General features: G+C 43.2%; 1 protein-coding gene across 1 annotated transcript in view; it reads left to right on the forward strand.

Annotated features, from left to right (window-relative positions):
• The window catches only part of CLNK (cytokine dependent hematopoietic cell linker), an 86,745-nt gene that overhangs the window by 24,874 nt on the left and 48,377 nt on the right, over positions 1 to 13,494 (forward strand). Inside the window, exons 5-7 of the mRNA XM_006745117.2 lie at positions 3,035 to 3,179; positions 4,391 to 4,497; positions 10,072 to 10,117. Of these exons, the coding sequence (XP_006745180.1) occupies positions 3,035 to 3,179; positions 4,391 to 4,497; positions 10,072 to 10,117 (298 nt within the window). The remainder of the gene's footprint in view (positions 1 to 3,034; positions 3,180 to 4,390; positions 4,498 to 10,071; positions 10,118 to 13,494) is intronic.

Below are 13,494 nucleotides of genomic sequence, written 5' to 3' on the forward strand. Positions count from 1 at the left end.
CTACAGACCTGGGGTGGTGGTTGCTGTCCCTCCTGGTGTCCCTGTGTGTCCTGACCCCACAAAGTCTAGCAAGGGGACTAGACTAAAGATGGGCTCTGTCTCAGATTCTCCCAGCAGGTCCAAGATTTTCCAAAGAGATTGTGCTCTGCGGAGTCTTGGTAGTTGCCATAATAGTACATTAATGATGCTCTTGCAACAAATATCCATCTGTCAAATCCCAAAAGGAGTTGCTCCAGGTCAGAACTTACTTCTTTGTGCAGTTCTGATGGAGAACAGCCTGACCACCTTCCCCCTTTGCCAGGTTAATTGTGAAAACCCCTGGAGTTCCCTTCCTGGCAGGCTTGCTTTGCTCTGGGCACTCAGCTCTACCAAAACTCAGTACAATAACTAGAGAGAAGGGATCTACCATGTCCTGAGCTCCTGTCATGGGCAGGTGTCAAAGTAGAACCCTTATGGACAGCATTTAATCTCTGACTACAACCAGATAAAGCAGATTTAACCATCCCCAATTTACAGACTGAGCATGTGAGTCAGAGGGGTTAAGTAACCTCCCCAAGGTCATAAAGTTGACCCACAGTTTAGATCTAGGAGTGAGTAACTCCATCCTGAATCCATGCTGCCCCCAAGCAGACTGATCCTACCTGGTTTCCCACCCAAGAACTCCTGTCTGAGCCCGGCTTGACTCCTAAGACCAGACCAAGAAGGCAGGGTTTCATAGCCACAGTGCCTGGCTGATAGGGGCACGGTATCCAGGCAACATTTCCAATGGTCCCACTCCAACTCTGTGTTCAGGGACCTAACCTCTTTCCTTTGGGTCATCAAGCTCTCCCTTTCTATTCTGTCCCTACCGCTGGGTCACTGCATTGGTCCCTGTTCTCTTAGACTTGAGCCCCTAGAATTTTATAACTTCATAACTTGCCTAAGCCCTCAGTTCTTATAGGACTTGAGCCTCGCTTTCCTTTAGGAGCGCTCAGATAGGAATCAAGGGCAGCACACTGAAAGCCAAACCTGTAGTCTTCAGGGAGCCCACCTCCTTTATGCTGTCCCAGAGAGAACACCGACTTACTCTTGCATCAAATGAGCAGAGTTACTTAGAGCCCAAGGAAAGCCTAAAAGGCCTTCCAGACAGGCTGGTGAGTCCCCACCGCACTCCTGCTGGCCTGGAAATCAGGCCCAGTACGGATGGTGTCTTTACTTGTACCAAACGGCTTTGACAGAGCAATGATGGAAAAAGTTATACACCTGGATGCTTGGGGCTGGTAAGCAACTTGCTCACATACCCTAGAGAACTGGGATCATGCAGAGCTGGAATTTAAACACAAGCCTCTAATTCCAAGTCCCTCCACTATAATAAAACCACCTCCTAGATTGTTGTGTTTATACAACGAAATAAAGTACATAAAGCATCTAGCACATATAAAGTCCTTAACAAACGTTAGAAGGGCTTTAAGAGGAGGATCGGTGACCTTGCTTTATCTCTGAATTTCTGCAATTGTCTTTAGTATAGCTGCCACAGTAATATTTATAGCTACTATTTATTGAGTGCCGACCATCAGGCATTTTGCTCAAAATTTTACATGCATTGTCTCATTTAAATTTGGTTGCCAACATCACTCTTAACTCTGGGTGATTGTATTAGTGCATGTGTATATCATCTAATTCAAAAATAAATTTGAAGTGGCCTCCAATAAAGAGATCTCTAACTGGAGAAATTACAGTATAAATGAAAAATTTTAAATCATACTCATCATTACACTGTAAATCTAGTTAAAATCTATTATTTTATGTACTTCATTTAACAAGCATATATTAAGAATCTACTATGGGAAAAAAAAAACAGATATAGTTAAGGCTATAATGCAGTAACTTTGACTTTAAGTCTTCAGTCTTTGACTATAAAATAATTGGGAGTCCAAAGAAAGAGTTAGTGGGCTGCCCAATTCCCGTAGTGTGACTAGGATTGGCTGGGAAGAAGTGAAATGCTCTCTGCAGAATAACAAAGGAGCTTAAAAACTCAGGCTCTGAGCCCAGCTCACACAGTTTGCCGTTGCACTCTCTGGTTAGAAGTCAAAATTATGGATGTTGCAACACAAGGAATGCCCTAGACTCTTCGCTCCTCATCTTAGGTTCAGAACAATTTTAATACCTGGTGCTGGATTCTAGTGTGGATGTGGCAGAAGACCTGGTTCTGCCCATCGATGGCACCTATCGCCTGTGTGGCTTTCAGAAGTCACCATTCCCAGGTTCTATATTTGTAAAAGAAAGATATAAGTTCTTAATCATGATGGCCAAACTGGGGGATGTGCATGAAAATCTCTTGTAACTGGACTTGTTATTCATAGCCATGGCCATTTGGAGTCTTAGTGGAAACTTTAAGAGAGACAAGGGATCTTTCTGTATGAAAGACCACTGAGATTAGTATCCAGGCTGAAACACGGCACAATGCTGAATCCAAATCCCAACACATAGGTGAAGATTCCGGAATTTCTGTGATGATGATTACATCTCTTGCTGAATGGTACCCAATCCTGCCAGCCCCAGTGTTCAGACTTGGAGCTCATTACTGGTATATAGAAATACAACTGAAATTTGTGTATTGACCACGTATCCTGACACCTTGCTGAAATGTTTATTAGTTCTAGTAATTTTTAGTGGGTTCCTTGGAATGTTCTACATACAAGATCCCATCATCTGCAAAGAGATCTCCTTTCTGCTTTGCAAGGCTCATGTGATTACATTGGACCACTCAGGTGATCCAGGATAATATCCCTATTTTAAGGACAGCTGATGAGTAATCTTAAGTACATCCTCAATGTCCCTTCATAGCAGCACCCAGATTCTTATTTGATCGAATAACCAAGAATGGGAATATTTGAGGACATCTTTAGGATTCTGCCTACCACAAGAATTTAACTCCCCAGGTCCCAGATTCTTAAATGTTTCCAGCTAAGAGAATCTATACCACTCCCCTAGCTAGCACTTTTGTTATGACTGTACCTTCCCTTGACTCACTCAACCATTCCCTCCTGCTTAGGAAAGGAACTTTGCTGCGGCAGTTCTGGATGGAGTGAAAGACTACAAGGATGGCGACTACGAAGACCCTGAGCTTCACGTGGTACAGGCATGGAAATCGATACAAATTTTACCAGCCAGGCCTATAAAGGAATCGGAATACGCAGGTAACGTCTGGGGTCTAAAATCTGGGAATGCACGTCCACGATGCAATACTGCACAGCAATTAAAGCTGCAGATTCCGAATTAAACAACTCTAGGCTAAAATCCTGCCTCCATGGCTTACTAGCTGTGTGGCCTTAAGCAAGCCTAAAAAATTCATTTCCTCTACCTGAAAATGGTGTTCATAATAACAGAACTTACCCCCTGAGAGTTCTTTCAAGTTCTCACCAGGGGACTTGGCACACTGTCAGAGCTCTGTAACTACAGGTTGTTACTATCAGGATGCTCTTCCTGAGTCCTAGGAACAACTGGTGAGCATGGCAGAGGGTGCACAGGCAGGGCTGTGGGCAGCATGGGAAATTTAAGACAGAGTTTGCATAATGGAGAGTAGCATGAAAGGGAAGAATTTTCAACTTGGCTGACTTGCTTTATAGGTAGCCAGCATATATGTAGCCCCAGGACATGGCAGCAAAGCCAAGCTTTTTAAGAGTAGGGAAGATATAATTTCACATGCACCCTGCCTCTTTCCAACTGGGGCACACGGGGCAGCCTCAGCAAGTTCTCTGAATTGTAGATACAGAACAGGGCTGTAAGGGAAAAGAGAAGAAAGCACTTGTGATTTCTGAGGACCTGACCCACTGAGACGAGTCTATAGAAGTTTCTTTGGAAAGAATCACCTTGTAAATAATGATGAAACACCTTCATTCATTCACTCAGCAAGCAATTATTGAGTATCTGCTGTGTGCAGTTATGGTGTTAGGACTGATCAAGTGACACAAAGATAAACAAAGCATGATCCCCATTCTCAGGAAGGTCACAATCCAGTGGCAGGTGCAAAAAGATCAACAGATAAATAGGATAGGCTATATTAGGTGTGTAATATAGAAAGAAGAACCAGGGGTGGGTGTTGATGGGTGGGATCTAGAAAGATTTGCAAAGAGCGTGACACAGCACAAGGCTTGAAGGATGAGCAAGAGTTCCCAGGGCTGAGAGAGTGAAGGATTCTCAAGTCCAGACTCTGGTATTTACACATACGGACTGGGAGGAATACATGTCCTCCTCCTTGGGCTTCATCTCCTAATCTGTCCAAAGTACAACTGCTTGCCTCATACCTACATTGTGACGATTCAATGAGTTGGTATATATATGCACATATTTGTAAACTGTAATGTGCTGAGTCCACATAAGGTAAGACTGAATTTTTCTCTTTTCACAGATACACGCTATTTCAAGGGTGTGATGGACACTCCCCATCCCTTAGACACCAAGACCTCTGTCCCCACAGAGCACCATCCCTGGCACACACAGATGGGGCTGGAAAAAGTGAGTACAGATTTGGTCATGTGAACCAAACATGGGCAGGGCCATTCTTAGCAGCTGAGAGCTTCCCCACCTCTCAGTCCCAAGGCATCTTGCTGGTGATGAGCACGCTGAGTTCAGTGAAGGGCAGGGGAACTGGCTTGTATAACTGCTGACATCTTGGTCCCGGGGAAGGAGCACCAAGAAGGGAAGAGAACTAGCATTTGGGAAGGTTTTCTGTGAGGAGTCAGGGTGGGGACTCTTCACAAGCATCACACCTGAGGCTTGCCTCCTTTACCAGAAGCAGAATTTGGACTCAGATCCGGTTGATAATAACATATCATTTTGCCCAGATTGTAGGCCCAATGCTGGCAGCTGGTAACTAGGTGGTAAGAAGTAAGTCAAGCAACCTCTCTGAGCCCCATTGTAACCCCATCTGTAAAACAGGACTAAAAATCCCTACCGTGTTTTACTTCGAAAGGCCATTTGAACACTACGTTACAAGAGACCTATGAAAATATCCTGTAAATACAAATGCGCTAAACATATATATAGAATTTCATTTTTAATAACACTTTTGCTAATGCTTTTATTTCCTTCATGCAGAAATACAAATGAATCACCCCTGGAGATTCAGGGTTTACCAGGCATGATGCTATGTGACGTTTTGTGTCCATATTCTCTGTGCAGACATATTTCATGCAAGAGAGTCCCAGTGTCACATACTGGGTTTTTTTTCTTTTCTTACGAAGTTCTGCTTATAAAATGATTTCCCACATGATAAATAAGCATTAATGGCATAATCTTTATAGATCTATCATACCCCATTATGGGATTTTTAATTAATTTACTTAACCATTGAGTGAAAACATTTTAAAAAGCTTTGGTACATATTGTGAAATTTCTTCCCTGAAAAATTGCTTCAATTTACCCTCCCAGAAGCCCTGTATGAGAATGTGCGCCTCACAGGACTCTCACCAAAACTGGCTATTACTTTACTAATCACATTTTTAAAGGGATTTCACTGTCTTTTTTTTTAAATTTGTACCATATTTATTAGTGAGCATGAACATGCTTTTAAATATTTATAGTGCATTCTTCCTTGTGCATTATTTGTTCACATTATCTATTTAACTTGAGGGCTTCTGTTAATATTGATAAGCAAAGGAAACTACAAATATTACCAAGCAATGTCATTTACCCAGAACACAACCAAGAGAGTTTGGGAGAACAGGATGAGGGATGAAATATTGAACACTTCGGCTTTACACAGGCACCAAGCTAAACTTCAGTCATTCATTCAACAAATGCATTCAAGAAATATGTGTTGAGTGCCTGCCATGGACCAGACACAGTGATAAGCTCCCACATGCATTGGTAAATAACAAAGGCCCTATGCTCATGAAACTTACATACTGGTGGGAAGAGACTGGAAATAAATAAATAAGCAAACAAATAAATAAATAATAGAAACATGTTAAGTGATAAATACTTTGAAAAAAAAATCATTAAAGCAGGGTAAGAGTAGTCAAGCAAGGTCTTCCTGAGTAGAGATGGGAATGAATGAATAAATGAATGAATGAATGACATTTAATCCTTAAAATACCCTTGCAAGATGAGCATTATAATCCCCATTTTAACAGCTCCAATTTTTTCTTAAGATTTTATTTATTTATTTGACAGAGAGAGAGAGAGGTGGGGGGAGCACAAGGAGGGGGAGTGGCAGGCAGAGGGAGAGGGAGAAGCAGGCTCCCCACTGAGCAGGGAACCTGACGCGGGGCTCGATCCCAGGACCTTGGGATCATGACCTGAGCCGAAGGCAGATGCTGTACTGACTGAGCCACCCAGGCGCCCCAACAGCTCCAACTTTTATGAGCTCTTTGAGCCAGCTACTTATCCTCTCTGAGCCTTTATTATCTTAGCTATTAAATCTCATCACTGTTAATGATAATACATACAGAGCACGGTGCCTAGCATGAAGCGGTCAGTAGAGGACCTCTCCTTGAGAACAGGGACCATTTTAGCCCCAGCACTTAGCACAGTACCTTTATGTAAGAGGCTCTCAGGAGATATTGGTTAGATGGAGGAAAATGAACAAACAAACTCTCAATCATTTGAACTGAATCTTGAAATATGAGTAGCTGTTTAATAGGAAAAGAGATCCAGGCTCGACTGACTTCTGTCCACCTGGAACCCTTTTTCAGCCTGGTCTTCAAAGTTCTCAGGTGAATATTTGCTACTGTCAGCAAGATCTGCCGCTGGGGCACCACTCCCAGGGCTTGTGGGACGGGGAGGAGGGCGCTTTAGGGCACTCATCTCAGGAGCATAGAGCATGTTCAGGAAACAGTAAGAATTGCAGAGCGACTGGGCCAGTGGCTGAAGATACAATTTCTGGCCTGGTTATGAAAGAATAGAGAATGTTCACCTAAAAACTTGAGCTTCCCTTTCCCCCAGAACTCACCGATTCATTCCCCTTTACATGTAAGTATCCCTTTATGAGAAAAATTTTTTTAAAGATAATTCTCGTTGGAGTTTTTAAAACAACTATGCCAGAATTTAAGCCTCCATTCTTAACTCTTTATATTTCCTTCATAATATCTTTGTAGCTTTCTGTTACAATACAGATTTCTTCCTTCGGCTAGATCACTTTGCAAGTGGAACTATAATCTCAGCATATCAAGTCAAGTGAAATCATGTGAGAAAGGGGATATGGGAGACTCAGCACAATTTTGGCCAGGGGGCAGGGTGGGGGGAGGTTGGATTATTAATTAAGGACTTGGCCTCAATTCAGATAAGGAGGCAGTTTTACTCTTTTGACCAATGTTTGAATAATCACATTTTTATGAGAAGCAGATTCTGTTTTTCATTATAGCCTCATTCTCAGGAGTTAATTCTTACTAGTTCTGCATTCTCTGTAATCTCTGTTGAGATTCAACTAGCTGTGAAAGGCATCTTCACGAATCCTGACAAGAGGCCAGTTCCAACCTAGACTCCGTAGGTTGGTTACAACTGTCCTCAACCACTAAGACTCTGCCCATTTTCCATTTATTGAGCACTTGCTATGTGCCAAGCACTGTGCTCAATGATGGGGATGAAAAATGAGCTAGTGCCCACGGTCTAATGGAAGAGGCAGTGGCCCAAACCGGCAGTTCCAATGCAATGCAAAGTGCTAAGACAGAGGCGAGCATGCTTCACAGAAGCTGCATCACTTAGCCCAGCTAGAGGCTTTTGAGAAGCCTTCTGCAGGAAGCATTGCAAAGCGGTCTTTGACATATCATTGCATGGTCATCAGTGGTTCTCATCAGTGGTCCTCATCAGGGGCCATTTTGCCCCTAGGGGATGGTTGGCAATGTCCAGAGACAGGCTGGTTGTCAGGACCGGGGGTGGTACTACCGACGTCTAAGGGTGGAGGACGGAGTAGTACTACCAACGTCTAAGGGTGGAGGACGGACATGCTGCTAAGATTACTACAATACTCAGGGCAGCCCCCACAACAAGGAATTATCCAGCCCCAACTCTTAATGCTGCTGAGGTTGAGAAATCTGTGTTACAATGTGTTATAATATGTTGTGAGCTCAGACTTGTGTGCACGTCTGAGCCCTTTAGAATCCAAGCTCTTATTCTTCTTTTTCCCTCATAATCTAGCATTGATACAGGCTTACAGTAGGCACGAATAAATATTTATCTGACCGAAAATGGGAGTAGCCCCCTTGAAAGGGTCAGAAAATATTCCCAGCCCTGGGATCCTATACTAACACCATCCAAGGGCACTTACTGCTGGGGAAGGTGCAGGGCAAAGAAGCTCTCACACACAAAAGGGCCAAATGGATCCAAATGTCCAAAGACACCAAATTAATTTGGCCACCAAAGGGGAAAAGTGCAGGAATGCTGAGGAAACCCCATCTCTGAGATTCCAAGCACACAAGGCCTACCTAAGACAGAAAGAGAGAACCTCTACTGCACCTGTGACCAGGCTAGCAGTGGGAGGTGGGCATAAGCATTGAGAGACCCCATCCATAAGGCAGGCACACAGAGAAGGCTGAAAGCTGAGGGTGCAACAGAATGTTGAAAAACCCATCCAGCACCCCAGCCTCCACAGAGTAACCTGAAGGAACTGGAAGCTCTGAAGGAGGCCATAGCAATAACAACATCCAAAGGACACTCAACTCTTGCTAGACTGATGGACCAGCAGAAGAGCCACACACATTCCAGGCATATACTATGGTTCGGTGTTCCACAGAGGAAAAGAACTAGACATTGAACATCACAGGGTAAGAAGTAACAGGGGATTCAATGATCCTTCTCCCTCCCCCCATCCACCTTGTCTACCTCAACTTGATGCCAATAAAGAGTGACATTACAAGCTGTATTAGTCAGGGTTAGAACCATGGGGGTTAGATGATATAGATGATAGATGATAGATACTTAGATAGATGATAAATAGACAGGTAGACAGACTAGCCCTAAGTTCTAGTCTGAGTCCAAAAGGTCTGAGAACCAAGAGAACAAATGATGTAAATTTCAGTCTAGGGCAGGAAAAGACCAATTATCGCAGCTCAACACTCACATACAGAAACAAAAGTCTCCTTTCCTTTGCCTTTTTTATTCTATTCAGGCCCCAATGAATTAACTGATGCCCACCCTCACTGGGGAGGGCAATCTGCCTCACTTGGTCTACTGACTCAAATGCCAATCTCATCTGGAAACACCTTCACAGACATACCCAGAAATAATGTTTAACCAATTATCTGGACATTCTGTGGCCCTGTCAAGTGGACACATAAAATTAACCATCATAGACCCCACTGCTGACCTAGGCTTAAAGGCTTTCAAAAACCCTGGGCATCATTATGATATCTTCATTTTCTTCTTCACCCTCTTGCCTAGCCCTTGTAGACCCCTTAATGGTTGGCCAATGCCTTTAGTAATATTAATAATGAAGGCTAACAACTCTTAAGCTTTATTGGTGCCATTCTCTGTTCTAGGCACCTTGCATGGTGTGTCTTATGTAATCGCCCCATCCTCTTGACGTATCAGTACTTTTGTTACCTTAATTTCACAAATGAGGAAACTGAAGCTCAGAAGGTTAAGCGACTTGCCATGTTCTCACAGCCGGCCCGTGATGAAGGTGAAATCCCAAACGGGCATCCACACATGGCCACACTCTCATCTGCCTGCTTGATCACTCCCACATCCTTGACCATGTATATTGGTCTTCATAATAACTCAAGGATCTGAACTGACTAATTTCCCTATTAAAAGGATTAAAAATTTAAGGCTTATAATATGACAAATGCCTTCCCAAAGTATCACGGCAATAAGAGGCAGGACTGGATCTCAAACACAAGTATTTTTACGCCAAACACCATCAGAGGTCACTACACTGGTCGCTGGCATGGTGGTTCACATATTTGCATATTTGCATTTATTCACATGTATTGACTGACTGCCGACTACACACATATGGTGATTCTCTAAGAATGATGAGTCCAGGGACTTATGCCTTGACCCTGGGGAGTAACCATACAGAGTGGCAACATATTCGATGGTATCATAGTCACAACTGAAGAGATCATGGTGCCACATTGTCTTCCACAGGTGGACAAACCCATCTTCAAGGATTCCAGAAGCCAGCATGTTAAAGGTAAAGTCAAGTTACAAAGTTTGAAATGCAAGGATATTTTCTTTGCCTCCAAGAACTTTGTTGGTGGTCACAGGTTATCTTTGTTGGTGGTCACAGGTTATCGTAAACAAGACGATCTATTGGACTATACTTCATGAAATAACTACTTTTGGAAAGGCTCTCCCACATCGTAAGCCTTTTTATCACCTTACCTTATTGATGAAGAAACTGATTGTGAAAATTCGTATTCCATGGCTGTGCGATTTCAGAAAGGAATTGCTTTGAAACATATGGGTTGCATTAAATATATAACTAAGTTATTTCTCCAAGCATATCCCCAGTAAAATCACAAGATAGAAATCTAATTTTAAAACGTTGATTAATTCATATATGAAAACAGATTTTTAAAGCTTTAGGCAAAGCAACTCAATTTAGAGATGAAGATACAGGTAGAAAGCTGAAAGGAAATAATCAATTTCAGGAGTGCTGGAAGCACAAATGGAGGACAGCCAAAGCAATTTAATTGGATCAGACACATTATAGCTCCTCTCATCATCTCCCCCCTACTCCATCTTCTCTCACAATGTCCAGCTGGAAAAGGTGGCAATGACTTACACTTCCCAGTACTTGAAACATATCGACTTCATCCTTTATGGGTCTAATGCTATATTCTATAACATATTATTAACATCACATTTTCTTTCATGGGAAGCTGTAACAGTTAGGGTCCTAGGAGGAGACAGAGGGTGCACCCAAATTAGGATGACTTAAGGAAACTTATGTACAAAGGAACCATTTACTGAGGTGTGTGGAGTGTAGGGATGGTGTGGGAACTGGGGCTAAGAGAGGTTGTGTTGTCACCAGCCCCAGCCCAAAGGGAGGAGGGGACAGTTACAGAAAGCCAGAAGCACACCACCTTGAGGGGAGGGACACCACCAGCACCAGTGAGCTTCATGGAGGGGAAGCCAAAGGAACACACGCCCACCAACTTCCCTTTCCAACCTGCCTCTGAATTCCTGCAGGGACTGAACCCAACCAGAAACCAGAGGGCAGGGCAGTCAGTATGTGGTCCATGCTGGTTGGTACCCCAGGGATGGAGAGGCAGATGGAGATGGTAAAGGATGGAGGGGCATCCTGGGGCACACAGAATATCCCCACAACAGGAAGCATGGTGGAAGGAGCAACCAGAGTAGCCAAAACACAGGTTCTGCCCCTCCCTGGCTGTGTGACCTTAAGTAAGGCACCTAACCTTTCTGGGTCTTACTTTCCTCCTCTTTAAAGTGTGAAGTGGGCAGGGTTTTTATGACTATTCAATTCAGGAGCATTCACAGAGGCAGGAAAATCTAGCTGTTCTCAAGTCCTTCCTCCTCTCAGTCCTGCACAGCCTGACAGACCCGTCTGTCTCCCTTCCATAGCACCCCTAAAACTCCCCCAAAACAGGAGCTTCCAAATCAGTGCCTCTTTAGTCCTTAAAATGTCAGTACCTTCAATGTACACAGCACTTGATTCAGAGCTCTTCTCCACGAACTCATGTATTTTAGTCCGTAGAAACCAGGTGAATTATGTAAACAAAGTATTTTCACACCTCTTGACAGAGAAAGGGACCAGAAGCACCGAGGAATCCCAGATCAGACCATAATCGTTTGATACACAAATGCTGCACATCATTCTAGAAACTTCACAGGCACTCGTTGAGAAATGAGAGCAGACAAGAAATGGACCTCACAAGTCCTTCCTTTTTTATAGTTCACCATAGACATCCAACTTCACTTCTTTGATTGCAGAAGCTTCTTTGACCATTATTCTACATATCAACATGTCTGTTGGCCTATTTAGACGCTTCTAATCCCCATTCCAACATGCATGTTGGGGGAGCACTTCTCCCCACACCCCCAAGCAGTCCTTGGGCACCAGCTGTGTCTACAACTCAACCCAATCCTGACACTATCCACCCAGAGGCAGCATCAGATTCCAAGTTGAGGGCTCAGTCCTACAAGACTGTCCCCACTTCAGATGGCAGTCAAAAACTCAAATTGTCACCTGTGCTTCCGATAGACCGGCGATAGATTAGAGGTGAACCCCCCCCTTCTTAGGCTCCACTAATTTGCTAGAGAGTCTCACAGAACTCAGAGCAACATTTTACTCACTAGATTACAGTTTATAATAAAGGGATATAAGTCAGGAAGAGCCAGACGGAAGAGATGCACAGGATAAGGTATGTGGGAAAGGGTGTGCCCCCCCCTTGCTTCCTTTATCTCCGACCCAAAAGGTCTCCAAACTCTGACCTTTTTGGTTTTTATGGAGGCTTCATTACATTGGCATAATTGATGAAATCACTGGGCATTGGCAAGTGAACTCAATCTCAATCTTCTCTCCACTCCCTGGGGTGAGTGTGGGAGGTACAGAAAGTTCCAACTCTCTAGTCACACTGTGGGCTCCCCCATCCCCCCACAACCATCCTCAGGTGCAGTCCAAATGTCACCTCCTTAACATAAGAAAAGACACCTTTATAGTTCTCATCACTTAGGAAATTCCAAGGGATTTATGAGCTCTGTGGCAGAATCCTGGAGATTAGGACCAAATATATATTTCTTATTATAAATCACAGTATCACAACTATCCATGCATGTATTTATCTATACTTTGCCTGAGCTCACAAAGATACTGGGGTAGTTAACAAAAACTTACATAGTAAAATAGAAGAAAATAAAAATAAAATCCTAGTGTAAATCTAGGTAGACTATAACATTAAGGCAAAGATAAAATTCAGGATCCTCGGGTACACATCACTACATTCTATTAAAATTAAACTCCTGACTCGCCTCCTCAGCTTTCTGGTAGTCCAAGCAAACAGGGGATCATGCTTCTTTATGTGATATTAATTGCCCATAATAGAAAAGCAAACTAATTCCTAAGAAAGCACAACAAGGGCATATCTTTCAGAGTTATGTCAATGCTGTCAATTTTGCTGCAAATGTAGGCTAGTATACAGGGACCATGGCTGCAAAAATATGACTGTTTTTGAAAAGGAGCCCCCCATGTAGACTGCATACAGGACATCAGTGAAAGCAGAGCTCCCAGAATTGAGGCTTGTAGGGAGTAGGGCGAGGTTGCATGGAAAACTTCTCCAGTAAGAGTTATTCTCTTTACACCCTCTCTTCCTTCACTTCCCTAATTGATGGTTCTCCATCACCACCCAGAGCTCTAAGGAACCACACAGAGAAGGAAGCTCAAAGGGTCAAAATTAATATGAATACCCCCATTTTTAGGATCAGGCATCTTGCTGGAGAATGCTTGAATGATTTATGTGTTTATTACAAAATTCTGTATTTTTGATGCAAACACATTCTCAGATAATTTATTCATCCTCACAAAATGTCATGGAAAAAAACATATTG

Source organism: Leptonychotes weddellii, chromosome 2 (assembly GCF_054177405.1).
Source record: "Leptonychotes weddellii isolate Sample4059 chromosome 2, ASM5417740v2, whole genome shotgun sequence".
Classification (NCBI taxonomy): Eukaryota; Metazoa; Chordata; class Mammalia; order Carnivora; family Phocidae; genus Leptonychotes; species Leptonychotes weddellii.